The sequence below is a fragment of the Oxyura jamaicensis genome, chromosome 4, assembly GCF_011077185.1.
Source record: "Oxyura jamaicensis isolate SHBP4307 breed ruddy duck chromosome 4, BPBGC_Ojam_1.0, whole genome shotgun sequence".
Taxonomy (NCBI): Eukaryota; Metazoa; Chordata; class Aves; order Anseriformes; family Anatidae; genus Oxyura; species Oxyura jamaicensis.
In genome coordinates this window covers 69,143,921-69,170,207 of record NC_048896.1, presented here as the reverse complement: position 1 = coordinate 69,170,207, position 26,287 = coordinate 69,143,921, and the positions used below count along the sequence as shown (strand labels likewise).

The following is a 26,287-nucleotide window of genomic DNA, read 5'->3' as shown; positions in this document are numbered from 1 at the left end:
GATGCATTCATGCAAACATCGGTATGGGTGTAATGACCATTGTTCTGTAGAAGGGTCTAAGTCATGAACAGGAGTATGTTCCTCCTCTGCAAACTTTCTCAAAAAATTGTCAGTGCAATAGAAAGCATCCTCTCTTTATAGCAGGCCGTAAGCTGTGAGGAAGGAAGTCTTGCTAGGACATTGGATTTTAATAAAAAACAGGGTTAGATACTGCTGTTTGTTAACATGGTTTATGAATGTGTGAACTGTAGGCAGTGGGGGGTAATTGAAAAATCCCAAGATCATGCTTTTTTGTTCCTTGACTTTTTCTGTTTGACACAGGAAAAGGACCAGCGCAGCCTAGACATAAACACTGCCAAGTGTATGTTGGGCCTTCTTTTAGGAAAAACATGGTCTCTTTTTCCAGTATTTCACCAGTTTCTAGAGGTAAGAAGGTTGAAACAGAATTACTTTATTTTGTCTGCCTTCTCTAACACTATTTTAATTAGATATAAAATAAACAGCCAAGGTTTTTTTCTGATTTTTAAAATATACCAACCCCTCCAATACTGCACTTTCTTCCTGTTCCTTAAATCCCTATGCTGGTTTATTTAACGTGGGACAAAGTATAGAATGTCTTTTGTTTGCTTCTGGAGTTGCATTCTATTGGTGCATGGTTGTTCAGTGAAAGATACCTTAGTGGGAAACATGAGGTATTCAACACTGAGTTGACTATTTAGTGCCTTTTTAAATCTTGCTTAGTTTTACTTGATACAAATAAAATTGTAATTCATCACAAGGCTTAAATTTTCTGTAAGCAAATCTGAATTTGAGGGAGTTAAAAATATATTTCAGTAATTCATGTTTCTTGCCTTAAGCAGCAATCAAAATACAAAGTTATCAATAAGGACCAATGGTGTAATGTTCTTGAATTCAGCAGAACAATTAACCTTGACCTCAGTAATTATGATGAAGATGGAGCCTGTAAGTACTGCCACATGTTGGTGTTGTAAAATAATTTATTTCTCTGAGATTATCATTTGGTGTCCTCTTACAAAATTTTGTAAAATACAGTTATTTGATCTCTCTACAGGGCCAGTATTGTTGGATGAGTTTGTGGAATGGTATAAAGGAAAACAGATGACATAGGAGTTTAACTATGCACAGCCACTCAAGAGTCACTGTTACCACAGTTATGTCAACCATTAGCCATAAACTGCTATTTGTATCAAAGTGCATGCTGCTTTTCTTGCACTGCGTCCCTTTTGCAGGGAACTTTTGATGTTTGCTATTTAACAAGCTAGCTATGCTTGCTGTGTAGCATTGTTCTCTTTGAAGGCTGCTTTGCATTTTGTATTTACACTACAGATTGGTGAACTTGCCAGCGTCTTCACTGTGATTATGTGTATATTGCTGTCTAAATTTTGTATATGTGTATAAAAAAGCTTCAACTAGGGATTATTTCTGCAGAAATGTATTGTAAAAATAATTGTGGCATATTTCTAGTCATCACTTACATGTTGAAACTTTAGTTCTTTTGCTTTTCTTTTGGTCTCAAATGTAGCATTTCAGAAAACGAAATGAACAGACTGCTCGGACATAGTTACGGTGAAGAACTGTTGTCAATTTTAATGTTACTGTTTGAGATGCCATTTTCTGAGGGGAGAAGACATGCTGTGACTTTCTTCACGGGAATTCGCCAAACAACCTATTGCTTAATAGGAATGAAACGTTGGTGTCTTAAAAAAAAATCGTATATATATATATATAAATATTAAAACACTGTAATAGTTGTATATGCCACAGATGATTTCCATTTGAAGAAAAGAGTGACTTTTTAATGTTAAAACTGCAGTAGTCATTACAGGTACAAATGAACAAATTAAAGTACCTTTTAAAAATGGGTTTTAGACTTTTGTAAATTGCCTTTGGCATACTCCTTTTAATTTTTGGTGTACCAAGAGTGTTTGGACTATGTTGCAATATAGTGAAATTTTAAAGTTCTAGATAAAATTAGTGGTCTGGGGAATAGTCTGCTCACCCCTATCACATAGGTAGTGCAGATTTCTTTTTTTTTTTTTTTTTGATTTGTAGTATGAATCTTTCCCATGGTCTCTAACTTTGTGTTTCTGAGTAATTAAACCTATTAGACTGAATAGTTAAAATGTTACTTCTTCTTTCGCGCTGGGGATTGAAATTTCCTAGCAGAATGTCCATTGCAGGCAATGGGCATGCTAAACACCAGCAATGCATGACAGTACTTTTTTCTTAGGGACCACATACATCATCCTATTTTACTAATTTCCTTATTTGTATAGGAGAGTTTTAGTGGTAACTCTGGGGAAGAGGAGTGAGTGGAATGATGTTTAATTTCTGTATTTTTCTCACATTGTCTTTGCCTTACCCTTCTTTACTAAAAAAAATGTTAGTGTTGATTTTTATAAATAGGTTCTTGAAGTATCCGGTGCTACTAAACGTAGAGTCCTAAGGATTTAGTGAAATGTTCCCTATTCATTCACGGAACATTTAACAAAAAAGGGCCAGTGGATGTTTTGGAACAAGGAATAACATTATTTTTCTGTAGAAATATTTGACAAGGTATTGGCGGTTTTGGTATTTCTTCAGAATGCAATCTAGGGTGCTGGGGGGGAGGATGTGTCTTCGGTTGAATGTGAAATTTTCAGCTGTATTGAAGGTCCTATTCTATTATAACTGAGTTTGGGAACAACTGTCATTAACTTGACTACTTTGGGGGCAAGGTCTAGTTTAGCAAATGCACATTCACTGCTGTCCTGGACTGGGAGGTTGAACCTGTGCTATGGGGTGGTCAAACTGTTCAAATCTCTGTTTTGTTGTTGATGGTTTTTGTTTGTCAGACTAAGCTGCCAAAGACAAAAATTGTTTGTGTGTGTTTGTGTATATTTGTATATACATAAATATACAATCTGTATACATATACAAACCCTAGAATTTCAAGATGCTGATGAGAAATTACTACCTTTCCTCATGAAATATTCATGTCTGGATTTCCATGAAACTAAATAAATAGCATTCTGTAAAGTTAGTAATGGTAAAACATACATAGTCATTGCTTTTTTCTTGTCCTAATACACATAACCTTAATTCCACATTGGATGCCAGTTTGCACAAGAATCTAATTCAGTGGAGTGCAGTATTTAATGTTTACAGTAAGCCTCTTACTAAAACACACATTTTATTAAGACTTCTGATGTAAATGTGTACATTACCATAGTATAACCATAGTAAATATCAGTGGAACTGCTGGTTTAGTTTGTAAAACAATTAACTTCGAAGTAATATAACTCCTAACATTAGGCTAAATTGTGTTTGCTAAAATTTTAAGTGAAATACTGGAGTTGTTCTTAAAAGGTAGGCTAGTTACTGACTCTAGAAGACTGTTTAGCGCAAATTGGCGTGAATATTGCTAAAATACAAGGTTTGCATAAAAAGTTTTGTATGGCACAAATAATTTGGCTTCCAATAAAGGAAGCAAGAGCCAAAGACACTTTTAATCTATTATTTTTATAGGTTTATTATTTTCACATAACAGGGTCAACAGAAATCTCTTCAGTTAAGCAGGTGTTCTTTTTCCAAGTTTTGCTAAAGTTTAGTGGAATACAAAATTTGACAGTGAAGTAAATGGAGGAAAACAAAGCTCAGAAAGTATTCATGCTGTATAAACAAACTCTTCATTTTTTTTTCTTTGGGTAAAAGTGATTGGGATTGATGGAAAGGAAGAATGTGTTTAGAAATGGATTAGATACTGCAGATACTATCTTCCGATTGCAACCAAGATGAATCTGTAGTCTTCAGCTGGCTTATAACAGGTAACTTCATAGAATAAATCACAAATGCAAGTTGACAACTTACAGAGACAGAAATGGACTGAAACAGACATGTATGGCTTGATAACTGTCCACGTGTTACTCATCCTTCTGTTTTTGCAATGTTTGCTGACCAGCAAAGGAGCCAAACATTGCTAGTCATGTATTTTGCAGAAATTCCCTCTAGTTTTTACATAATTGTGGAAATGTAACGAAGCCAGACAATTTACCTTGTATTTAGTACAAGTTTGGTGTTTGCTTTTTTGTTTGTTATGCTGTCATATAATTAGTGTGCTGTTCCCCTCCCTCCCCCCTCCATTTGAACAATAATATCCAAAATATCCTGATGCCTTTAACAAGATACCGAGAGGTCATTCTGGCAGAAATGCCACAAGTCTTGTGCTAATCCTTCTGGGGTAATATAACTGCACTTATAGCAGAAACTTGATAGTCTGTGTTCAATTCATGCTTGGTATTGGAAAGAAGTAAAGTAGAAAGCCAGTTATTTAAAGGAAAACAGCATCCAGAGACACTTTAAGTTGATAGATGACAAACATTTGGAGCTCCCTACTATTCAAGTAACTGTAGAGAATATTAGTAACAGAAACATTTCACAAATTAAATTTGTGTATATTTCATTTTACAGCAAGATAATATAATTTTAAATATTAATTTTAATTCTTTTTCAAGAAAGTTGAGGAGGATGGAATTTCTTGGAATTCTTTACATACTTGAGCTTTCAGCTAAACCTGTTTAAGGTTGCCTTTAAGCTACGATAAATATTTGGGTCACCTTTGTGTGGCTTTTTGACACATGTAGAGGACTGGAGACTTGCTCCATTTTATCACAAATACATGCATTTTATTTCATCACAAATACACTTGCACAATCAAAAGTAGTTTTAGCTCATTGTTACTTGGTTAATATTCCCAAGTTACCTTTTTTGGAGGCCAAAAAAGTGGATTTCAGTTGTGTTCCGGTTTTCCCAGATTTCTGTGGACTCTTGGTCACAAGTCTAACATTGTTGAATACTCTTGAAATTCATGTAGACAGCTTTAAAGGTTAGCTTGTGCCCTGCTTTTAATTATAACTGCTAAAATACCTCTTTAGAAGCCTTATAGCAATATGAAAGGATAAAATATAAAAGCATGTAGAATCCAGCCACCAACTAAAGAGTTGTCTGTAATTGAGACTGAAACGTGGGGTTGTTTTTTAATATTTTTTCCCCTCTGTGTGTATGTGTGTTGTCACCAAATAGTTCTTACTGACACTGCTGTTGTAGGAACAGCAGTTAACCTGTAATTGTGAATGCTTTATGGTTTAGCTACTTGGATATTACATAAGGTGTGCTAAACTCCTGTGACTTACAACCTAGTGAAAATACTGTTACGCCACCCAACATGAGTTCACCTGACTGATTTTTAGGTCGTTTGCTGGTGTTGATGTAAAATGGCATCTCACAAATAAACAGTATTTGTGTTGGTTTCAGAAACTGACTTCAGGTTTTTCTGTGGTCCACACTTCAGAAATTCTTTTATGTGAACATGCCTGACCTCAGCTGGTGACCTTTATCATTTAGCAGCAGAAAACTTCTCTGGGCTGCAAAATTCTGTTAAAAAAGAATACATGCAATCATATTGTCCTTATTCTTAATATTACAGCAAATCAAATATTTAAAAAACTTTGTTGGAAAGAGGAGTAGCTGATACACTAGAGGGTCATGCAGATTTCTACAAGGACCTGGACAGGCTGGAGAAAAGGGGTGATGGGAAGTTCCTGAACTTCAAAGAAGGACTTTGCAAAGATTATACCAGGGCTGGACTGGTCATGAAGCAGCTTTGTGGGAAAGAATCTGGGCATCCTGCTGGACACCAAGTTGAATATGAGCAATGCTTTTTGTGGTAGAGAAGGCTAATGGTATCTCAGGCTGCATCAGAAGTGTCACCAACAGGTTGAGAGAGGTGATTGTTCTACTTCATTCAGCACTGGTGAAGCCACACCTGGAGTGCTGTGTCCAGTTCTGGGCTGGACACCCCAGAGAGACACAGAGATGCTGGAGAGAGTTCACTGAAAGGCTGCTGAGGTGATGAAGGCACTGGAGCACTGCTCCTATGAAGAAAAGTTATTAGAGCTGAGGCTGCTCAGTCTGGAGAAGGCTCAGCAGGTGGGGGATTTCATCAGTATGTTCAAATACATGAAGGGAGGGTGCAAAGAGGAGGGAGCCAGGCTCCTTTCAGTGGTGCCCAGGGATGGGACAAGAGGCAGCGGGCACAAAGTGGAACACAGGAGGTTCCATCTGAACATCAGGAAGCACTTTGACTGTACAGGTGACTGAGCACAGGTTGACTTTGACTGTACAGATGACTGGCACAGGTTGCAAAGAGTTTATAGAGACTCCCTCCTTGGAGATCTTCAAAAGCCACCTGGACGTGGTCCTGGGCAGCCTGCTGTGGGTGTCTCTGCTTGAGCAGCGGTTGGACCAGATAGCCTCCAGAGGGCCCTTCCAACCTTAGCCGTTGTGTGATCTTGAAGATCTGAAGCATCAGTTCCAGATACTATTCATATTGGAAGAGAACATCAGTCTAGTAGTATTTGAATGTGGTGTTATTTATATCTGAGGCTCTGTTCGTGACCTCAAATACTCATGTTTTTCTTAGCATTTAGAAGAGTTTGTCAATTATTTGACTTGTAATGGGCTGTTGAGTTGACCTTCAAAGCAAAAGTGGTAATATCTAAGCAGAACAATAGAAAAGCTGCTAGCAATAAGACATGGAAATTGCAGCCTAAATGTCTCTAGTATGTTCATGACTTAAGTTTTTAAAACAGCCGTTAGTAAACCTTCCTACTTAATATTGGCTGCAGAATTCCAAATCTGGTGGTGAATAGGAAGCATACTTGTAAAGCCTGACAAAGAGAATAAAGGAAGAGGCTTACACCCTGTAAGAAGGGTGTGCCCAAACTATTACCAGAACAGTCAGCTCTTTGTTCTTCATTTGAGAATTCATCCAGTATATGCTGACTGCTTTTTTTGGAGCCTGTTCTGGGACTTAGTGTACTTGCTATCAGCTGTGGTAGTAACTTAAAACTTATCTGAACATGTTTTTTTTTTGGTACCTGAAGTTCCTGATGAAGCTAAAGAAGTTTCAACATCCCTAGAGCAGTTGCAGTTACACCTCTTTGCAAGTGTAACTTCTGTGCAGGAGGAAAAGAAAAAGTACACTTACACTCCTATAACTGCAACTGTTTTTGTACTAGAATAAGTATTCTAGAAAATGTGTAGTGACCAAATGAGCTAAATGAGCAGTGTTTTCAGTGCCAATGAGATATGGTTGATTACAACAGCTGAAAGGCAAAAAAAAAAAAAAGTGAATGATGATAGAACCTCAGAGAGATTCAGTGAGTGGGGGATTGCGTACCTTTTGGGCACTGAAGGGCCTGGAGAAATAGGGTGAAGGGAAAAAAGAAGAATGTTGAAGGCATGCAGTATAAAGAGTATTGGCTGGAAGCCACAGGAAATATATAAGGTCTTGTATTATTTCTGAGAGCAGTTGCTAATGACATGAGGAACTAATAAAAAGGAGAAGGAGCTGAATATTTGAGTTTGAATGAATAGGTGATGATAACGAGTGTCTGCAGTGCTCAGCAGCAAAGCAAAGGTGCAAGATTTAGACAGAAATGTGAAGGTAAGTTTCAAACAACACCAATATTCTGACAGTAGAATGAAATACTTAGTCACATTAAAAAACCGTGTATGAAGGAGCAAATTTGTTTTCTTTGTGGATGTGATGAGAACAGTAGATAACTTTTTTTTTTCCCTGTAGCTTTATGGCACAAAGGGAGGCTTAGAAAACTTGCTGCTCCTCCTAAGTAGTGTACTGTACGTATTGCTACTGCAGCTTTCGTGTCAGAAAAAAGATGAAACGCTTTTTCCAGTATATATTTTGAAAGCTGGTTAAACTGTAGTAGAAGCAACTGAAAAAATATTCCTGTGTTGGCAAAGGCAGTGGACTTTAGAGACTTCTAATCCAGAAATTTGGTTCAAAAAAGCAGAAGATGGTAAAATATCTTATTTCATGTATAGTGGGATTCCAACAGGAAAACACAACAGCAAAAATGTAATAATGTCAGTGTTACATTTATTTTAGACAGAGAAATAAAACAGTGCATATCAGTGAGAATTTCCAAAGGAAAGTACTATCTTTGTAACTAGAATAAATAAGAAAGTGATTATATACTATTACTATAACTCAACAACGCTTTATTAACACTTAGAACTACTGAGTTTACTCATTTGAGTATCCTAGAGGAGTTTTTCGTACTCTGTACCCCCTTTTTATCTTTTTATTTTTTTACACACAAATACCCTTGTAAGCACAAGTCCGTAGTATCTGGTTTATTTGTACACAGGTGTCTGTGTTAGCCCAAATTGCCCTTTGGAGCCAGGGCTTTTCTAAAAGAGATGAATCCAAGCTTTATACTTCTTGGGATTAGGTCTAGTTCCGTAACTTGTATTTCTGAAGTTAAAGGCAGGTAGTTGTACTGAGGAAAGACAGAAAAAAGCATGGCATTTAAGTTATTAAAAGCCAGAGAACTTCATTCTAAGACACAGACATTTTTGCACCCGTAGTGTGACAAAAACCCTGCAGGAGCCTAGTGTTACACTTCTGTGTCTGAACTACTGCACTCTGTTCTGCTTTGCAACATGACTGCAAATCCATCAAATGCTCTTTTCTTCTTAGCAAAAAACTGGCCCTGTCTGGTCTGAGGCTTTAGAGTGAGTTTTTCACTTGCATTTGGGAGGCTGACAGCTGTTGTATAATTGTTCTTCAGTCCTGGCAAAGTAGTGTCATCCTCCTTCTCATTGGAATCAGTGTTCCTGGAGTTATCCCCTGTACTCTTTTGGGGGAATGAGCTGTATAGGCTTTCATTAAAGAAACTGGATGGGACTGATAAGGAATACGCATTCTCTTCACTCGGATCCAACTGGAAATACTTTCCTGTGTTGAAGGCTGGCTCTGTTTTCCTAGAAGATTCAATATGCAGCAAATCTGCCAAAACGCTACGAGGCTGCATTTCTTCAGGAGAGCTACAGTTGCTGCTGTCCTGTAATTCTATGTGTTCATCATGTTCTTCTTCATTAAAACTTCTTTGCATTTTATCTCCCCAAGTCTTAGTTCTGTTCCCATGCTCGCCCTGTGCTAATGAGTCTTCTTTCTCACTGATAAACTTAAAAGGTTTTTCAGTTCTGTCTTCCAGCGGGGATTGAAGAGGTGATTCATTGCTGCCTATGCTGGCATGCCGTAGTGGTGCTTTTTTAACAGTTTGATTCAAACCAACATCAATGGGAGTAAAAGTAAAATAATTATTCTCGGATGTACTGCTGTTTTGTCTTAATGTAACGTCCCCTTCATCACGATCACTTTCGGAGGAACTCCCATCCGTGAGCTCTTCTGTGCTTACCTCTGGTGCATGCTCTTTCTGTTCAGTGGGACTGGATCTGAGGAAATGCTGTGGTCGAATGGGGAACTGCAGCTGCAAGTCAGCATCCTCAGGAGTATTTTCTGTATCTCTTGCATACACAGGAAAAGGTTTCAATAAGAGTGACGCATTACTAAAGTCTGCATCATGTTTGTGGGGAGAATCTGAAATAGAGTTTTGTACTGTTGACTCTTCATTGGTAGAATAGTCAAATGTTTCAGAAGCTTTTTGACTTGAACTAATTGAGTCTGAATCTGACATGTTTACACGATCGCTACACTTATCAGTGTCAGGGGATGCTGCTTCAGGTGTGATAGTATCTGACCCATAGTAGTGACGTAGTAGTTGATAGTATCTGACCCCATCAGTAGTGTTTTCGAGATCTACATTGTGCTTGTCTTCATTTTTTCCAGCATGCTGAAGTTTAGCAGCAATGTTTGGATGCTCCGGCAGTGCTGAGCAATAATCACTTCCATTGTCAGTATCAGCTTTCTCTAGTGAAGGCTGAGGGGCCGGCAAGCTGCTGCTAGCACCAGGTTGTTCCAGTTCAAAATCTTCTAAGGAGCTCCCATCACTCATTGTGAATGCAGTCCCTTCATCTGAGGAGCTGTCACCGAAGAAATCTGCTAAGTTACCTCGTTCATTAGTAGTTTCTATTGTGCAGTCGTACTGTGCATGAGGAGAGTTTTCTATTTTTCGGAAGTCACTTAAATCCTCAGTCTTTGTATCTCTCGTACAGTTCCTAGATAAAGTACATTCTCCTGCATCACTGGTTATATTTATATTGCCATTTAGACCAAGTTCTTCATCACATCTTTCCCTTCCAGGCCTAAGTTTTGCCGTGCTTAGGTGTTCATTATGTGAAACAATACCTTTTTTTAAAGGAGAGTCTGGTGCGGGCTCTGTAATTTCAGACTGCAGCTGCTCAGCGTTGTTTCCCACCTTGCTGTTCCTAGAATCCTGTGCACTTGTGTGGGATTGTCCTCTGGGAAGTGGAATGCCAGTTTCTCTTGCGTAGGATAAATCTGAATCTGAAGAGTCAATGTGAATCGAGTAAATGTTGTCATTCGTTCTGCTGGGTATGGGAGGGAACCTGCTCTTCTCTAAGTCTTCAGAATTTGCATGTTGTGAACGTTCCCATAATGAAGTGTCATTGCTTATTAAGTTCCTTGGTGTTATTTCTTTGTTATCTGTCCTTGCAGAAGGTTGCCCGAAGTTCATGTATTCAGAATTGCTGGAATTAGCTTGGATGTCTGAAAACAGCGGGTCTTTCTTCACGTTAATCTTACTGTTTTGGTTTGGGTACTCCTCAGCATTCGGTGTGTGCACCATGGTGTCAGTGACACACGCATACAAATGATCCGTGTCTGTAGGAACAGTGCGTGTGCGTCTGGAAGAATTCTCATAAATAGCGGACAGGTTTTGCTGCCTGTTTGGGGGTTGGCTTGCATAGCGTGCTCTGCTCAGGGTTTCGTCTGAAAAAGCTTCATTGCAGTAAGTATGTTCTGAACCTGTACTTTTGTTTCTGCGCATGTACATCCACAGGTGCGCAAGGTAGGGTCTAGCAAAAACGCCCAGGCAAAAGGCGCAAAAAAACGTAATGAACACGGAGAGGCAGATGGCCAGGGTAAGGTCTTGCTTTGTTCTTTCTTGTCTAAAAACAGGGTTAGCGTCCCGGGTTTTTCTAACCAAAGATGTTGAAACCCGTTCTTTCACCTGTACGTTGTAGATGAGGTACTTCTGCTTTGTTGTATTAAAAATACACACATACAGTCCTTCAGCAGTTTTTTCGGCATTGTGTATTACTAAACTGCTCCTTTTATCCAGTGTCACGTGAGGAAGACTACTTTCCTCTGAAATCCTGCCTTTAGGTGTCCACCAAGAGACTCGATTACCTGAAATAAAAGAAGACATAAATGAAAACGTTTTTAAAAGTACAGGATACTTGGCTTGCAGGGCCAGATTATTTCTATAAAGTGATACTCTGACCTGTGATAATTTTAATGATATTTTTATAAAAAAGTTTTCTTTTTATCCGTAGTTACTTGTCGTTGTGCCAAGTATCTGTCAAACCATCTTCAGTTTTTCTCTACGTTATAATACAGCACACGGCGTCTTAATAGCAGACTTTCCAAGAAAACTGGTGTGGGTGAGGGAGGAAGTCCCTGAAACGATGTACGCTCTTGGTCCTGCTAGAAACTGCTGCTGGCTCTACTCTCTCACATGCAAATACACTTCTGTTTCATTCTGCTGTGACTGAATACTAGAAACAATATTGTATCCTCATTTTTCTACGTGTACCCAGAATTACTACCCCACAGCTATTAATCACGATAAGAGAAAAGCCTGTTCTGTCCTTAGTTTGCATTCAGTAAGTAATGCACGCGTTTATGTACTACATACTGGAATTTGGGTGTGATTGGGCGTTAGTGGCACTTACTAGCTTAATGTTACCAATGAGATGAAGACTTCGTTGGGAACTAGAACTTGCAAATATTCTGCTATAATGCTGTCTACGTAATTAACTGGCACGTTAAATTCTTACTCAATTATTTTTAAAATAGCATCCTGAGAAATCCACTTTTCAACCCAGATTTCTTTGATCGTTCTGCATGCATTTGGATGTCAGCAGCACGTGTGGACAAGTCCCTGTTTTACGTACCCCCTGTGTTACCCATGTCACAGCGTAGCACCGATGTCTGCCCCGCTGGGATTGCAGCTGTCTTGAACAAAATGCCCTCACTGCAGTTCAAATGGAAACGGGAAAGGTACAGTACAGGTTTCTGCGAGTTGGTGGCAGATTTACTGTGTGAAGTACTCAATGTTTTCCTCATGGAGTCAGAAAGAAAAGGAATTAAATGCTTGAAAGCGTTCAGTCTGCAGTTAAATATCCAGGAATTACGTGACAAATCCACTTCAAGTTGAAAGATGTTCAAATGGAGTATTATCTGAGGCAGGACAGTTGTCAGAGCATTGTCACGGAGATCCACAACCTGTGTGGAAATAATTCGTTCAGAATTAATTTGATAAGCCTTAGAATGGAGTCTGAATTGCAGAAGCAACAATAACATTTTAATAAACAATTTTAAAAGAAAAAATGAACAATACATCTGTTTAACGTTTTCAAAATACTGCACTAAGCTTTTTGATTTAGACGAAAAGAAGGGACTGTGGTATGTTTAGTAGTTCCTTCACTGGGGACTACGTCTGTGTGACCAGGAATCTGCAGGGCTTGCACTGTGGGGTGCCTCCTGTGTGATGTCCCTGGGTGCAGGAGAGCAGCCTCCTCAAGGGATTTTTCAGTTGTGAGGATATCCCATGTTTTTTCACGACTTTCTAGCCTCCTTGGAAATAGCCTTTTCAGCCTTATTTCCTCTGAAACTCATGTCATTCTTTCTCAGCTTGGCTGTGACAAAGTTGATAAGGGCCCATGACAGCATTTTAGGGCTTTGTGTTTCTTTGAGAGAGTGGAAAGGGTGTGTGGGGGTGTGTGTGTGTGGGTGCGCACACACATGGGAGGAATGGGGGAAGAAAAGGAGGTGTATGTGTATGCCAGTTATAGATGGGTTTGTGGCGTAGTTAACTGGGTAATTTTGTGGTCATATTTTGTATATTTACAAGTGTGTGTTCCTGTCTATACAACCAAGTATTTGCATATAAATGTTATTTAAACTATTTGCGTTCATTCATAATTTTGTACTCTTATCATAATCAGACCAATATAATTGTCACCGAATAGTTGATTATTAACAATCTTTACTGGTGATTAGCACAAAACACTGAAACAGTTGTAATGTTGCAACCTGTAAGTTGTTGAGACCCTGGAAGGCATCCGGATGAATGGTAGCTATCCTGTTGTTCTGTAGGTAGATAGTTCTCAGCTGTGAGCAGTTCTGAAAGTCATTCCGGTCAATCCGCAGTATGCCGTTGAACGACAGACGGACAGACTGCAAGGATCGCAGCAGGCCTAGCCCTAGGAAGAGCAAAATTATTTTACATTTTATGTTCTTGTGTTTCCGGGTGTGCCAAGGAGCTTTTAAAAATTCTTTGCAAGGAAATTCATTCTGTTACTGTCTACTGCAAGTAGTGGCTGCAGGCTTTGATTTATCATGCCTTTTCTGTTGAACAGGTGGCCCATCCGAGAAGTTGTACAGCATCTACAGCAGGGAGTTTAATGTACACACAGTCAAAGCATTTTATTACTATTTTTAATTCACGTTTCCATAAGAGCAGTAACGTTCCTTCATGCTGTGAAAATCATTTTGACTGATCTCTGTACTCTGAGCATGCTACTCTGGAGAATTAGAGGTGGGGAAGGACGGGTGTGAAAAGGTGGAATATACACAGTTCATAAAATCCAAGTATGTTAATTGCAAATAAAAGATGGAGATACAAAAGGTGATACGATTTCCCCTATTCACTGCCAGCTGCACGTTTGTGCACGTTTCTCATATGGGGAATTATTGAACTATATTCATGGGACACACACCCAACTGAAAACAAAAGCATGCTGTTGCTTATGCCTGTCCACCTGTGAATGCAGCGTGTCAGTATGTTTTATGGCATATCCAAGTTGCAAGCATCTGTCTTGCATAACTAGTTCTTCTGAATGCTAGAAATCCCTTGTTTTTCTCACACAGGGAGCCCCTAAAGCTGTAGCCTGCAAGTTCCAAGGGGAAGGCAGGCACCCGAATGCTCAGTGTCACCAGAGCTTTGTAACACCTACACGTCGCTCTCAAGTGGGTTTTGGTCATAGAGGACTGCTGAGAAGCTGCTACTACTTAAAAATTTTGCCCTTGGTGCCATGTGGCTTACAGGAAATGTGTAGTTCCTCTGTGCTGTTCTGTTTGCTGAGTAATTGATCTCCGGTTTATTGTGAAAAGCAGAGAGAATGATTCATTCCTGCTGTAAAGCTGGAGGTAGCTGATAGAAAAGGCATTCAGAAGTGCTGGCAGTTCCATCAATTACTCCTTGTACCTGGATGAAGAAGGGTAGTTCAGATGCAGCCCTGAAGCTAAAGGTATGCTGTAAGTACGCAGTGATATGGCAGTAGGTAACAGCCCCATACCTGGAACGTCAGCTGTGAGAAGGGCTTCTTTACGGCCCAAACCCTCTGCTTTAGGTTTGTGTTTTCTTGTAGAGTCTCCAGTACAAGAGCTTTCAATACTGGTGAAGTGTTTTGGAGAGGGAAAATGAAGCTCTGAACATGTATTTAAATGAGTGTGGGATTTAAGTGCTACTTGAAGTATGGTGGTACGATGCACAGCAATTTGACTTTTTAAGATCTAAAAATTAAATTTTGACTCTCAGAGAAAAAGATTAATCTATGAAAAGGGGTTATGTTTAGCTGTCAGAACAATCAAATCTGCATCAGTGTATTTTACAACACAAAATTGTTATATTTTCCATGTGGGAACCATACATATAGATACTGCAAAAAATCATGAACTGAAAGTTTCCTGCATGGCAGAGAATACTTAAAAAAAAAAAAAAAAAAAGGAATGACAGAACTTGTAGGACCCTGTGTAACTGCAAAATTACTCCCTTCCAGTTTGTTTGATAGGTGTGGTGGTTTTGTTTTCTCCTGGTGTTTTCAAAGTCTGTAGCTAATTAATCTGATAGTATCAGGGACTGACTAAATATAGCAAATGGTGTGTAGGATAGCATTGCTTGTACTGCCGCTTTCACTTCATTTAAACACTTTTTGGACAATGTGGATCTTCTGTTTTTGAAGATACAGACTGTCATAAAAGCTGTGATGCCCAGCATGTTTCAGTTACTAAAAAGCACTTTCTAAAAGGTTAGCAAAGCCTTAATTCCTTCTCTTATTAATAGAAGGTGTCACTTTGGTTGGGTATTAGCAAAATTGCTTTGACTGAACAAAATGTATTTTCCTGTCTTTATGAAATACCGAAATTGGAAGAAGTTTTATTTTAAAGGCTATTGACTTTCTTCTGAAGAGTAGTATGAAATTCTTTATCTGTAATTTTCTTAGATGTTAAGGTTCATGACTTCATAACTTCGTAAGGTTATGAAGGCTGGTTTTTTTCCAAAGATCCCTACTTCCCATTCTATACAAACAAGAAAAGTTGTTCCTGTGCCTCTCGGAAGAGAGATTTTGCTTATACCTGACTGACATTGTTACGATTGCTACGACTGTATAAAACCAAACGAATCCCAAACAACACACTGGCTTTAGCCTGTATTTGCATGCGGGTGAAGTCTGGCCATACCTTAAACATGACTAAAGGAGACAGTCATATTCTAAATTTAGTAACGTACCATATCATATCCACAGCCAACTTACTGCTTGGAGTGGGATCCTTAAAGATTTTGAGATGCTTACCTCTTGGAACTGCATCGAGATAATTTCTTTCAGCCGACAACACTTTCAAAGCAGGCAGGAAGTGATGGACTTTTCCATACGTGTCAGATGCACGTGCAGCTGTAGAGATGTCTAGCGTGAGGGTGTTGATGGAATTACTGTTGAGGTTTAGAGTTTCTAAAACGGGTAAATTTCTAAAAGCAGTTACGGAGAGTTCAGAAATCAGGTTGTTACTGAGATTCAGATGTTTTAGCATCCAGTCTTCATTTCTCCCGGTGGTGTGCAGTAAAGTTGTAATGTTGTTGTAGCTTAAATCAGCTGTTATTGCTGTTTGTGATATATCTTCTGGAATAGCAGATAGTCCAGTAAAAGAGCAATTCACTGAGAACTTCCCATCCCACCGGCAGTCTGAATGGTGATGTGCATTAAGAAGCTGCTGTGACTTGGTTCCCACTGATCCAGGAATGTTAAAGTAAAGGACCACAGCTACGACACTCAAGTGAAGGTTATCCATAGTCTCTCTATATAAGATGTGAAATTATGGTAAGTTCAGCATAACAAGAGTCAAAATAGGAAGCGGAAATCCTTGGACGCTAAAAAACGTCAACACTGAAGGAGACACCCAAACCACTACCAGAGTTCTGTCTCAAACATAGTTTTGGCGTGTTAGATGTTTTTCAAAAAGCAAGTTCAGAAATCGGTAAGCTTCCCCCTCCCTCCACCTCTCCCAAAAGACAATCCAAACCTTTTCTTTCTTTTCCAGCACTTCAGTCAAGGAACGCAGCTTCTCAGGTATACTCCCCAACTAAACGCAGTAGAGACTTTTGAACTGTAACTCCAGGTATCATATGCAATTACTGCTGAGCAAAGTCCACTAGCTATAATCCGTGACGAATAGATGTGGAATGAAATTCATACTTACAGTTAATAAAACACTAGTTTCACTGTCAATAAAATGTCTTTTAATCAGAGACTGTATTATTACAACAACACTTCTAAACCACAGCTGTGTCTTAGAATTTGTTTCATTTCAAAACAAAGATCAGAAATTCAATTGTCTTCCACCTATTGAAACAACAACCACCTTTACAAATGCTGACACGTAAGTTGTTTCAGCATAAACAGTATCGTATTTTTACACAGTGCGTAGAATGTACTTTAAAAACACAGAATCTCAAGTGCATCTGTGGGATTTAAATAAACAGTGTGCCACACGGTGTTTTAAATAAGCATTAAAAATGTACTTTAGGCAGTTAGAAGATTAAAAAAAAAATACTGCACAACACAGGGCGTATATGCTGTCAGCATTTCTCAAACCCTGTAATGAAGGCAACAAAATACATGAACACCACATGAACAGTGGCCAGCAAGTCAATAATTTGTATCACTTGGTATTTATATGACTGGTTTTGCTACATTTGACTAAAAATCCACACCTCAATTCTTCAGACCATGATTTAAAAGTACCCTTGTGATGCATCATTCAGCCATGTTGCATATAGTATTTGAATAAGAATTCTTAATAATTACAGGTCAAGAATCCCATCCTAGCATGTAGGTATGTCAATATTTACCAAAGAAGAGCTATAATGTGCTCTTCTTGAGTTCGCTACTTGACTGAGGCAGTGTCTGTTACTGACCAATTTCTGTTTCAGTTTTGGAGGATGCTGCTGCTTATATTTATGCATGCACGGATATGTATATGTCAGGATGAATTAATATCAGATAGGTATGTTAGTGTTTACGTGTATATGTATAATATATGAATATAAGCAGCATTATATACTGTACATATATATATTTGCTCATATATGTAAGTAAAGTGACAACCTGCCATTGTCAACTGAGTGAAAGTTCTGAAAATGTAACCATTTTATTTCCTTCTCCTAACTGAAACATCCTAACTGGGGCACTACTGAAAACAGCAAAGGTGCATGTTCTCAACAAAATCTATACTGAAGTGATAGATAAATATTAACTGCAGTAAAACCATGAAGTTCATGAAGGCAGAATGCAAAACATACCTTACTACTTTCCCATAATCTTTCATACGAGTAATTCAAGGTGTTTTGCTGCATTTTTACCCCATTTTTGTTAGACAGCTCCACTGCTGCCCACCCCCCAAAACCCCAGCTACATAGCATCAAAATGTGGCTTTGCCTTTAAGCAGTGAGGGAAATGTGACTCCTCTGACCTCCAGAGCAGCCTAACGCCTGACCTAAAGGTTCCCCTCCAAAAATCACGGCCACCCATCCATATACATCCTGTACGAGGACTTACTGACTTGTAGTAAATGAAGGAACTGGGACCTTAGACAGGACGTTCTTTGCAGCAGGAGCTGACTTGTCTGTGGAGTTTGCATACTCTAAGAGCTATAAAACAAGGGTAGGTAATTTATATTCCCATAACAAATGACCAATTCTGAAGTTAATGTATAACATTTGCACAGCTTTTAGGAAGAGAAGGGTGTGCTTAGCACTTAGTGTCAAAAAGGTACTTGCAAAGTCACCTTTGTGGCCTTCATTATTAAGGTTATTTGATTACATTGGAAAAAAAAAAAAACACGCACACACAAAAGAAAACCAAACTATTTCAAAGTGAAGAAAATACATGGGAATACATGGGGGAAGGAAGAATCTTATAATGAGCTAGTCTATTTTTAGTACAGACCACAAATTTTGCCTCTACAAAAGCAGTTCCAAGGCAGTAAGAGTTTTTATAAGACCCCAGCTCACCCTAGACACAGTTTCACTGTTGACAAATTCAGATACAGGTGTATTTCCTCTGCTGTAGTGGCATCCACTACCATCACATTTAGAATTGCAGGCCCACAGTTTAGCTTCAGAACTGAATTATCAGATGCTCAGTAATGCATCAGGACTGACATTCACAGGAAAAAAGAGATCTTAGATGCTGCTGCTTACAGTCATGCTTCAGATTATTAGCTGCTGAGTAACAGATTCGTACACTGTTCCCATTAAAGCACCCAGGAAGACACTTTTTTGGGCACCAAGTAAATTATCAGTACATCTTTGAGAACGTACTTTGTAATAAACACATTTTATAAATACTTCTCATAAATTAAGCAAGTGTAGAATCCCTAGATTCCACAGACAGGATGGGAGCTCAAGCAACACTTTGGTAATTGCAACTTTCACTGTTACCGGCTAGACTATTTCAAAACTGAAGTTACATTTCCATACTCCATGTTACTTTGCAAATATTATTTGTGCTAGCTTATTTTTTAACTATACGAGCATAGATGACAGAAGTAATACAATATTATCATGTGCCATTAGCCAATCTGCCACTAGCTTTCTTTTAGTACACATACAGTAATCCACATAATTGTGGGGGGAAGATCATTACAGCAACCTTTGGCAGAAACTGATGAAAAGACAAAAATTTGCCACTTCAGCCATCCTGTGGAAGAATCCACATCCAACAGTAAACAGACACTCCTGTTGAAGTACTTCAGATTGTAGTTGTGTTCTCAGCAATCCTCGAGGTTTTGGGATGCAAGCCAAAAACCTCTTTTAGGGGCAACTGAATCCAGTCAAGGTTGTTGCTAAAATCATGTTCTTTAAATGTATTCTACTGATTCCAATTCAAGAAGGTATTTCAGTGCGCATGCAAACTGAAGGCTTACTAAAACAGGGCCACTATTATGGCTAACAGGATGGTGACATAATACTGTTGAACGTGAGTCTGTGCTTAAAAATAGTATGTAATAAACATTAGTATAAACTCCTGTAGAAACAGAAATCCTTGAAGGCATGCAGTTACTTCATACAAATATATGTAAACACAGAGGGAACTCTCCTGGTAGTGCTTTCTGTTTTAGTGCGTGGCTCCACATGGATTGACAGAAGTCTGACAACCCATGTTATGACCTGTCACTTGAACCTTGAACAGCGTTCCATCTGCACACATACAGAGCTTGAAGCGCAGCCAGTTACCATTGTTAAACTGTTCCCCGTAAGAGGAACTTGGCAGTCTCGATGGGCTGACCATCACAGTTCCATTCAGGATAATGCTGTTTTCCTATTAAGAAGGAAGAAAAAAAAAATGTAACTTTTTAGTTAAACAAAAGCAGACTGTTTTTAAAAAGGACAAACTAGTTTAACCAATAAATGACATTTTTAAGATGGCTGTAGAAATCTACAGAATAAATAACATATCATAGAATCGTAGAATGTCTTGGGCTTGGAAGGGACCTTAAAGATCATCTAGTTTCACCCCTTTCTGCCATGCGCAAGGATGTCACCCACTAGATCAGTTTGGTCAAGGCCCCATCCAACCTGGCCCTGAACACTTCCAGGGATAGGGCATCCACAGCTTCTCTGGGCAACCTGTGCCAGTGCCTCACCACCCTCTGAGTGAAGAATTTCCTCCATATGCAAAGTTTCACTGTTTAAATCTGTGAATAACACCCACCAGCTTCTCTATTATAGCCAATGTACTTTGCTATTCCAGTGGCAGATTGATATTGAGAGAGACAGTAGTAGTGCAGTAGACAGTTTTTCACTATACAAAACTAAAAGCAAATGCAGTCAATGTAAAAATATGTGTATGAAATGGGAACCAGTGTTTGAATTCATACGTGAAATTCATTCACATGTGAAATCACAGTGCCTTTTTCCCCCCTTGAAACTTTTCCATCATTCAATGTGCTCTGTGTCGTTAATAATCTCCCAAAAGCTTAAATGAATGCCAGTGAGCCTTGCTGTGATGGTGCAGAAAGGCAGTACTCCTAATTTTAGTCTCTGCTCCTCTGTCAAAGGTTGCTGTCCACAATAAAGACTCCAGAAGATAATATATATTCCCTTTGGTATCCATTTCAGTGCAAAGACCTTAATTGCTTACCTTAATTGCTTTGTGGGGTTTTAGTGTTTACAGAATTAAATCATTGTTACCTAAAAACTACTGAACCACTAATTAAAAGCTAAATAATAATCTACCTTTTAAAAATTCTACTAAATGTGCTGACCGCAAGTAAACTTTTATGCGTATTTTATATTAAATTTGAATCCATACAAAGCTACAAGAGTTTACTATCAGCTTGAATTTGCAACTAAGATGTTCAAAAAATGCTGTTTGAAATACTTACTGCTTTAAGTTCCATGTTACCCCCCATTCGAAACTCAATGGTTTTGCCTGTAATGAAAACACCTTCATTTCCACGGACAATAGCACGTCCATCAACCTTTATGTTTAGATCACTGGTTGCATTGCTAGTAATCTAAGAATGTAAACAAATGAAAGTATTAGAGATAATGAAAATGTACAACTTGGATTTATCTAGGTAATTTTAATTACCTTAAGAATGTTACTCAACAATTTAATAAAAAAAGCTTCAATGTATTTTATGCCCCTCTCACGTTATGCCTATGAAGCTTCTGTCCATTTTTTTTCTACGTTTATGTCTATAAACATGGCTTGCTTAATTTTGGAAGGTAAGTAAAATTGTTTGTTTGCATATTGTTTGATTGTGATTAAAGTGATTTGTATGACAATTTCATGGGATGTGCAATTAACACTGCTAGCAAATGCAGGCTTCCTTTAGAAGAAGTGGTTATGTAAACTTATTCTTCTGTTTTTATTTAATCTGTTCCTCTTACATATTTAAGGATATCGTTGTTTTTCTCGCTGGTGTTTGTTAGCCTGCAGAGATAACATGAAGATCAAACTAAATTCTCCTTTTTGTTCCTATGACATACAACCCTCTGTAAAGCCACCAGTACTGCTCCATTAGTGTTGCAAAGCAGAACTGTGGGCACTGCTGTCTAAAAAGCCTTTATTATGAGTGATGTTGAGTGCAAGAAAACTCAGTCTGACAGTAACTGACATTTGACATATATGCCTGCCTACCAGTATGTAGGTTTTCAGTTCTCTGATAACTCAAGCATATTTAATGTAGCAACAAAACTAAGAACACATTTAACCTGGAAGTCATGAACTAACACAGCTCTTATAACGCTGTGATTGTTCTCCACACTTCCACTCAGGCTTTTGAAATTCTGATTGTACTAACATTTATCACCAATAGAAGCATGAAGTTCTGGTAGCTACTTCTGGAAGTTCTTACTAGAAACAAACAAACAAAAAAGCTTTTCATAGTATTTTTATTTCTGGAACAGTTATCCACGTACAAACAAGTGCATAAATGCTTGATAAAAAGTCACACAAGTTTTCTAACCCTGATAATGGAGCTAGCATGGTATTCCAAATGTCATAATCATTTAATAATGTCAGTTTTCATTCCTAATTTTTAGCATCAGTTATGTTTTCAGAGCTGCATTTTTAGTCAAATTTCTAAATATACTTGAAAGTAGTATTTTTTTTTCCTTATTCTACAACTAGGGCAATTCAGTAATTAGCATTTAGAAAGAGTTTTAAAAGTTCAAAATGACATACCCTCTCTGTAGAGGCCTTTTGCACGTTCAAGATTTTAACTCCATTTGGCAGATGAAACTCGTGAGTTTCATAGTCTGTGCTGAATAGGGTGTTCTGTGTCCGGGGGTCAACAAATTCCATGCCAATATCACTAGTAATGGAAGTTTTGTCTTTTTCCACACTAAGCTTGGTTGTTCCTTGCTGAAATACAATCTGCAGAAACAGTATTTTAAGTTAATGATGTTTCAAATTTAATGTTTATTAATAATGCAAGTGCAATTCCGTAGTGTTGCTCACACACTTTCAATTCGTGATATAACTTACAGGCTGATTATTTCCAGTGATCACCAAATCTTCATTACGTCTGCCTCCTACAGTGCTTTTATATAACGGATGTATAACACCCATGTCAGAAACTTGCTTAAACCGCAGTAAGCCACTCTCATGGAACTCCATACTGTCACAGCCATTGGGACCGATTCGAATCACAGCCCAGATAACAAGTGTAATCTGAAAGAGAAACACACATTTTCAAAGATTGCTTTGATTGTTTGGACAGTCTCACAAAAAGTATTGTATGAATTACATGTTTTATTTGAAGTAATTATTAATGTTAGCATTTAAGTGAGCTTTTGGCGTGAATTTACTTTAGTGTTTGTAATTCCTACTGGAAACATCAGAATACCTGTAATTAATAAAAGCATTTTCTGTGATTTCTAGACTCATCTGAAAGGGTAACTAAAATATTCATATATATAAATATATATGCATATATTTATATAATTGAAATTAAATTGTGTCCTTAATTAACCTTTTTCCCATTTAAGGGTAGCCATGGTATCATAAGCCAAACAAATTCCCTGAACAAAGTATCTCAGCTTAGAATATACTTTTGAACTACAAGAAAGGACCTTCTGATGTGCATGTCTCATTATAAAAAAGACAACCCAATGCTTTTCGCTGTTTAAGCAATAAAAAGGCGGTAGTTATAGCAATGGATGTTTAAAGTGCAGTGGCTGATTAATTCTGAATGCTCATGTTATTATACATACAATATTCCTGGCTTACCAGTTTATCCCAAGTACATTTGTACTGCACTAATAACACTTTGCACATTTGGTGTTGTTGAGTTTAGAGAAGGGAAAGTGAGTTTCAAGGTTCCTTCTCCTCTGATAATTGTAGGTTTCTTGTGGGACCATGATACTTAAGTAATGATGGCTAAAATGGTAAGATTCTTCTGTCGAATCCTGCTCAGAGTACAAAGGAGCAAAAAGGAGAGGAATAAAATGAGAAGTCTCCTTCATTATGTTTTAAGTCCTTCTCAGCCATAGTGGAATAAGTTTTCCTTCTCTAATAAATAGACAAAATAGACATCTTAACATTGCTTACAGCCTAAGTATTATACTCACAATCAAATTGATGACAGCCAAAATAAAAAGAAGAACAATCACACAAATGGCCAAGTTGCCTTTCCTGCCACGTAAGCCTGTCTTATGGAGACGGTCTTCATCAATTGGAATGTATCCAGCTTTAAAGTTACTGTTGTGCTCCTTATTAGCGTTCCTTCGTTCTACAGCCTTCTCACGCATAGATTTCTTCACTGGCCCATTGGAACTTTGCTGTAATACAGAGCATGGGTTAGCTGTTGTAAGCCATGTAAATCCACCAAAATGATCCACGTGCACATATGCAAAAAATACAAAATTGATTAGTGGAACATATTAGATATTATATTCAGAATTATGTTATACTGCAGTCTGCTGCTATGTACTTACACTATACAACGACTGCAATCTCCTCTAATGCAATGACCAAAATGAAAATCCATGTATTTTCAGACAATTTGTAAATTGTTTTTATATCTCATTTTTATCGTGACAGGAATTACAACTCTGCTGCAGTACAAAAAATTAGCTGTAATGAACTTCATCTGGCTTTTACCTCTTGGGGATGATATGGAATATGATCCTGCAGGTCACGTACTAATAAACAGGATTTTAGTCCTCCACACTAATGCAGGAGAGTCTTAGGGAGTCTATCAAAACATGCAGGAAGGAGTATGGTAGAGACAGCTTTTAAGTAGCTTTGATAGCACAAGGTTTGCATTCAAGTTCTATTACTTGCATGCAGCATTACAAAAAGTACTGGAAAGCTTCAAAGCTGACATGGGGAACTTGACTGGCCTAGCTTTAACTTACTTTTTTTGTAGTGCTTAGATTGCAAAGCGTACCCCTACAATTTGACATATTAGCACGTAAAGAAAATTCTTGTGGGTATTCATTGGGAAAGAAAGAAATGTATGATGTATTTCCATAACTTTGTACAGTATTTTGTTCCACCTCTCTTGAATAGAGCAGGTTGCAATGTAAGGCTCCAGTTCTTTAAAAAAGGGCTTGATCTTTCTGATGACAGTAGGTTTGTTCACCTGAAATTAATCCTGAAGCTGCACCTTATTGTAACTGCCTGTGTACATACTGGGTAAAAATGGGTAAAAATGTCTTCTTCTTGTTCTATTCCTGAACAAGGAAATGGTACTGAGAAAGGTGCTTCATCTGAACAAATTTATGAAAGGCTTCCTCAGTGACATGCTCGAAGCTGCTGTAACCCTACACAAACTCACAACTGGGTTGGCAGGGAAGCGGAGAGATGTCTGTACTCTGGGGAACTGGAAGCTTAGCACAACAGGATCGTAAGTATCTTGTCCTGAGGTTCCTGGAAAGGATCTGATGACCAGATAAAAGGCAGATGTAGTATGTCACCCGGCAAGGCAGGACAACAGAAGACTGCAGCAGGACTGGGAGAATATTGCAGAGATATTATTGCTGGAACATCCACACTAAGCAGGCAGTGCTTCCCGAGGCACCTGGGACTAGGTGAGTCCCCACAGGAATCTGGGGCATCCTCCCCACTGACACCACAGGACTGTACGTCCATGTACAGCCTCGCTCTTGCAGTAAGTCCTGTGGAGATCCGGGAGCTCTCAGAAGATGAGCTCTTGCACGGCTCTGTTCTCTTCTGGCTGCGGCTCACGTGGCATTGACGGCACCCCCGTCCCAGCTCTGCAGCCGAGGGACGATGACAGCCCTTCTGACAAATTTAGCTTTCACTAAAGCATGCGAACTCAGATGCTGAGCCCGAGACTGAATTAGAGCTTATGTCTTATTTATACATCGCCACCGAGCTCCCGTACTGGCACACCCCAATTCGATGACTCACGCACCAGGTCTATTTATACGGACCGAGCAGCTCACGGCTCTGAGTCACAAACTAGCGGCTGACACCTCCCCGCACAGAGCCGCTACGCTTCTGTGCAGAAATGTCACAACGCCTCACTTCGAAAAGGGAAAGCATTTTTTCCTTTGGGCGGAACGGGAGACGGGTGGGACGCGCCACCCGCTCCTTTTCAGGCGCTGCCCAAGCCTCGCTCCTCCTTCCCCCCGGGCACCGTCTCACGTCCACGACAAAAAGTCAAGATTTTTTTTTTTTTTGGGGGGGGGAGGGGAAGACGTTTATTTGGCACCGGGGCGCCTCGCCCAGCCCAGCCCCTGGCAGCGAAAATGGCGGCCCCGCCCGAGGCCCCCTCACCCGGCGCGGCTCGCCCCGGCCCCCTGCCCGCGGGGACAGACCTGCTCCGAGGCGGCCGCCGCCATCTTCCTCCGCTGCCGCTGCGGCTGCCCTGGGCTCCCCCTGCCGGAGGGAGGGAGGGAAGGAGGGAGGGAGGGAGGCGGCGGGCCCCGCTCGGAGACCCCCCTTCGCTCCGTTAGGGGGAGGTTTACGGGGAGCTCCCTACCGCCCCGCGCTGGCCGGCAGCGCCATGGCCGGGGGAGGCTGCCTGCGGAGCCGGGCGGCTGTGTGCCCCCGCTCCGCGGTGAAGCACTCGGGGGACGGGGGATGGCAGGGGACTTTGGTCAGTGGAATAAAATGATGGATGGCAAAAGGCGACTTGGAAAGTGTCCACGCACAGTGAACGACCCTTGCAGAGACGCCCACACCTCTCTGCGTTCCCCGCAACAGGTCCTTTCGCAAGCAAGTCACCGTGTTTCTGTTCATTTAGCCCAAATAACTATTATATTTTTATTCACGTTGGGAAATGCCATTTTAGAGTGCAGTTTGGGGAAACGCCACGAAACGCTGCCTCCTACGCCGTCGCCTCCTCCTCAGTCCCACAGCCGCGGGGTACCGCGGTGCTCCTCGCCTCGCCCCTGCAAGCAGAAGCCGCAGGGCAGCGCTGCCCCGAGCCCTGCCGGGCCGGGCCGGGCCGTGC

General features: G+C 39.6%; 3 protein-coding genes across 8 annotated transcripts in view; 1 reads left to right on the top strand and 2 right to left on the bottom strand.

Annotated features, from left to right (window-relative positions):
• The window catches only part of DCUN1D4 (defective in cullin neddylation 1 domain containing 4), a 38,932-nt gene extending 33,620 nt beyond the window's left edge, over window positions 1–5,312 (top strand). For 4 of the 6 annotated variants that reach the window (XM_035324293.1, XM_035324291.1, XM_035324296.1 and 1 more), the window contains 3 exons: window positions 322–426; window positions 858–963; window positions 1,073–5,312. In XM_035324293.1, coding sequence (XP_035180184.1) covers window positions 322–426; window positions 858–963; window positions 1,073–1,128 — 267 coding nt within the window. In that variant the 3' untranslated portion in view covers window positions 1,129–5,312. The remainder of the gene's footprint in view (window positions 1–321; window positions 427–857; window positions 964–1,072) is intronic. The other 2 variants (XM_035324294.1, XM_035324292.1) reach the window with 1 other exon arrangement.
• Window positions 5,313–8,448: 3,136 nt separating this feature from the next.
• LRRC66 (leucine rich repeat containing 66) lies at window positions 8,449–16,468 on the bottom strand. The gene is made up of 5 exons (XM_035324027.1): window positions 16,373–16,468; window positions 15,649–16,146; window positions 13,106–13,275; window positions 11,965–12,295; window positions 8,449–11,197 (listed from the first exon to the last, which is right to left on the bottom strand). Exons 2-5 carry the CDS (start codon window positions 16,139–16,141, stop codon window positions 8,481–8,483), a joined length of 3,711 nt encoding a protein of 1,236 aa, XP_035179918.1. The 5' UTR covers window positions 16,142–16,146; window positions 16,373–16,468; the 3' UTR covers window positions 8,449–8,480.
• Window positions 16,469–16,634: 166 nt separating this feature from the next.
• On the bottom strand, window positions 16,635–25,801 carry SGCB (sarcoglycan beta). Its single transcript, XM_035324035.1, has 6 exons — window positions 25,650–25,801; window positions 23,433–23,642; window positions 22,348–22,533; window positions 22,045–22,236; window positions 20,738–20,869; window positions 16,635–19,671 (listed from the first exon to the last, which is right to left on the bottom strand). Exons 1-6 carry the CDS (start codon window positions 25,671–25,673, stop codon window positions 19,468–19,470), a joined length of 948 nt encoding a protein of 315 aa, XP_035179926.1. The 5' UTR covers window positions 25,674–25,801; the 3' UTR covers window positions 16,635–19,467.
• Between the last annotated feature and the right edge of the window lie 486 nt (window positions 25,802–26,287).

Coding starts and splice junctions, on each gene's coding strand:
- SGCB (XM_035324035.1), bottom strand. CDS start 25,673: ATGGCGGCGGCCGCCTCGGAGCAG. Junction 23,643..25,649: donor CGGCGGCCGCCTCGGAGCAG/GTCTGTCCCCGC, acceptor TCTGTATTACAG/CAAAGTTCCAATGGGCCAGT. Junction 19,672..20,737: donor GTAACATGGAACTTAAAGCA/GTAAGTATTTCA, acceptor CCTTCTTAATAG/GAAAACAGCATTATCCTGAA.
- LRRC66 (XM_035324027.1), bottom strand. CDS start 16,141: ATGGATAACCTTCACTTGAGTGTCGTAGCTGTGGTCCTTTACTTTAAC. Junction 13,276..15,648: donor TCTCGATGCAGTTCCAAGAG/GTAAGCATCTCA, acceptor TGCTCTTCCTAG/GGCTAGGCCTGCTGCGATCC. Junction 12,296..13,105: donor AGGGTCTCAACAACTTACAG/GTTGCAACATTA, acceptor ATTTCCACACAG/GTTGTGGATCTCCGTGACAA.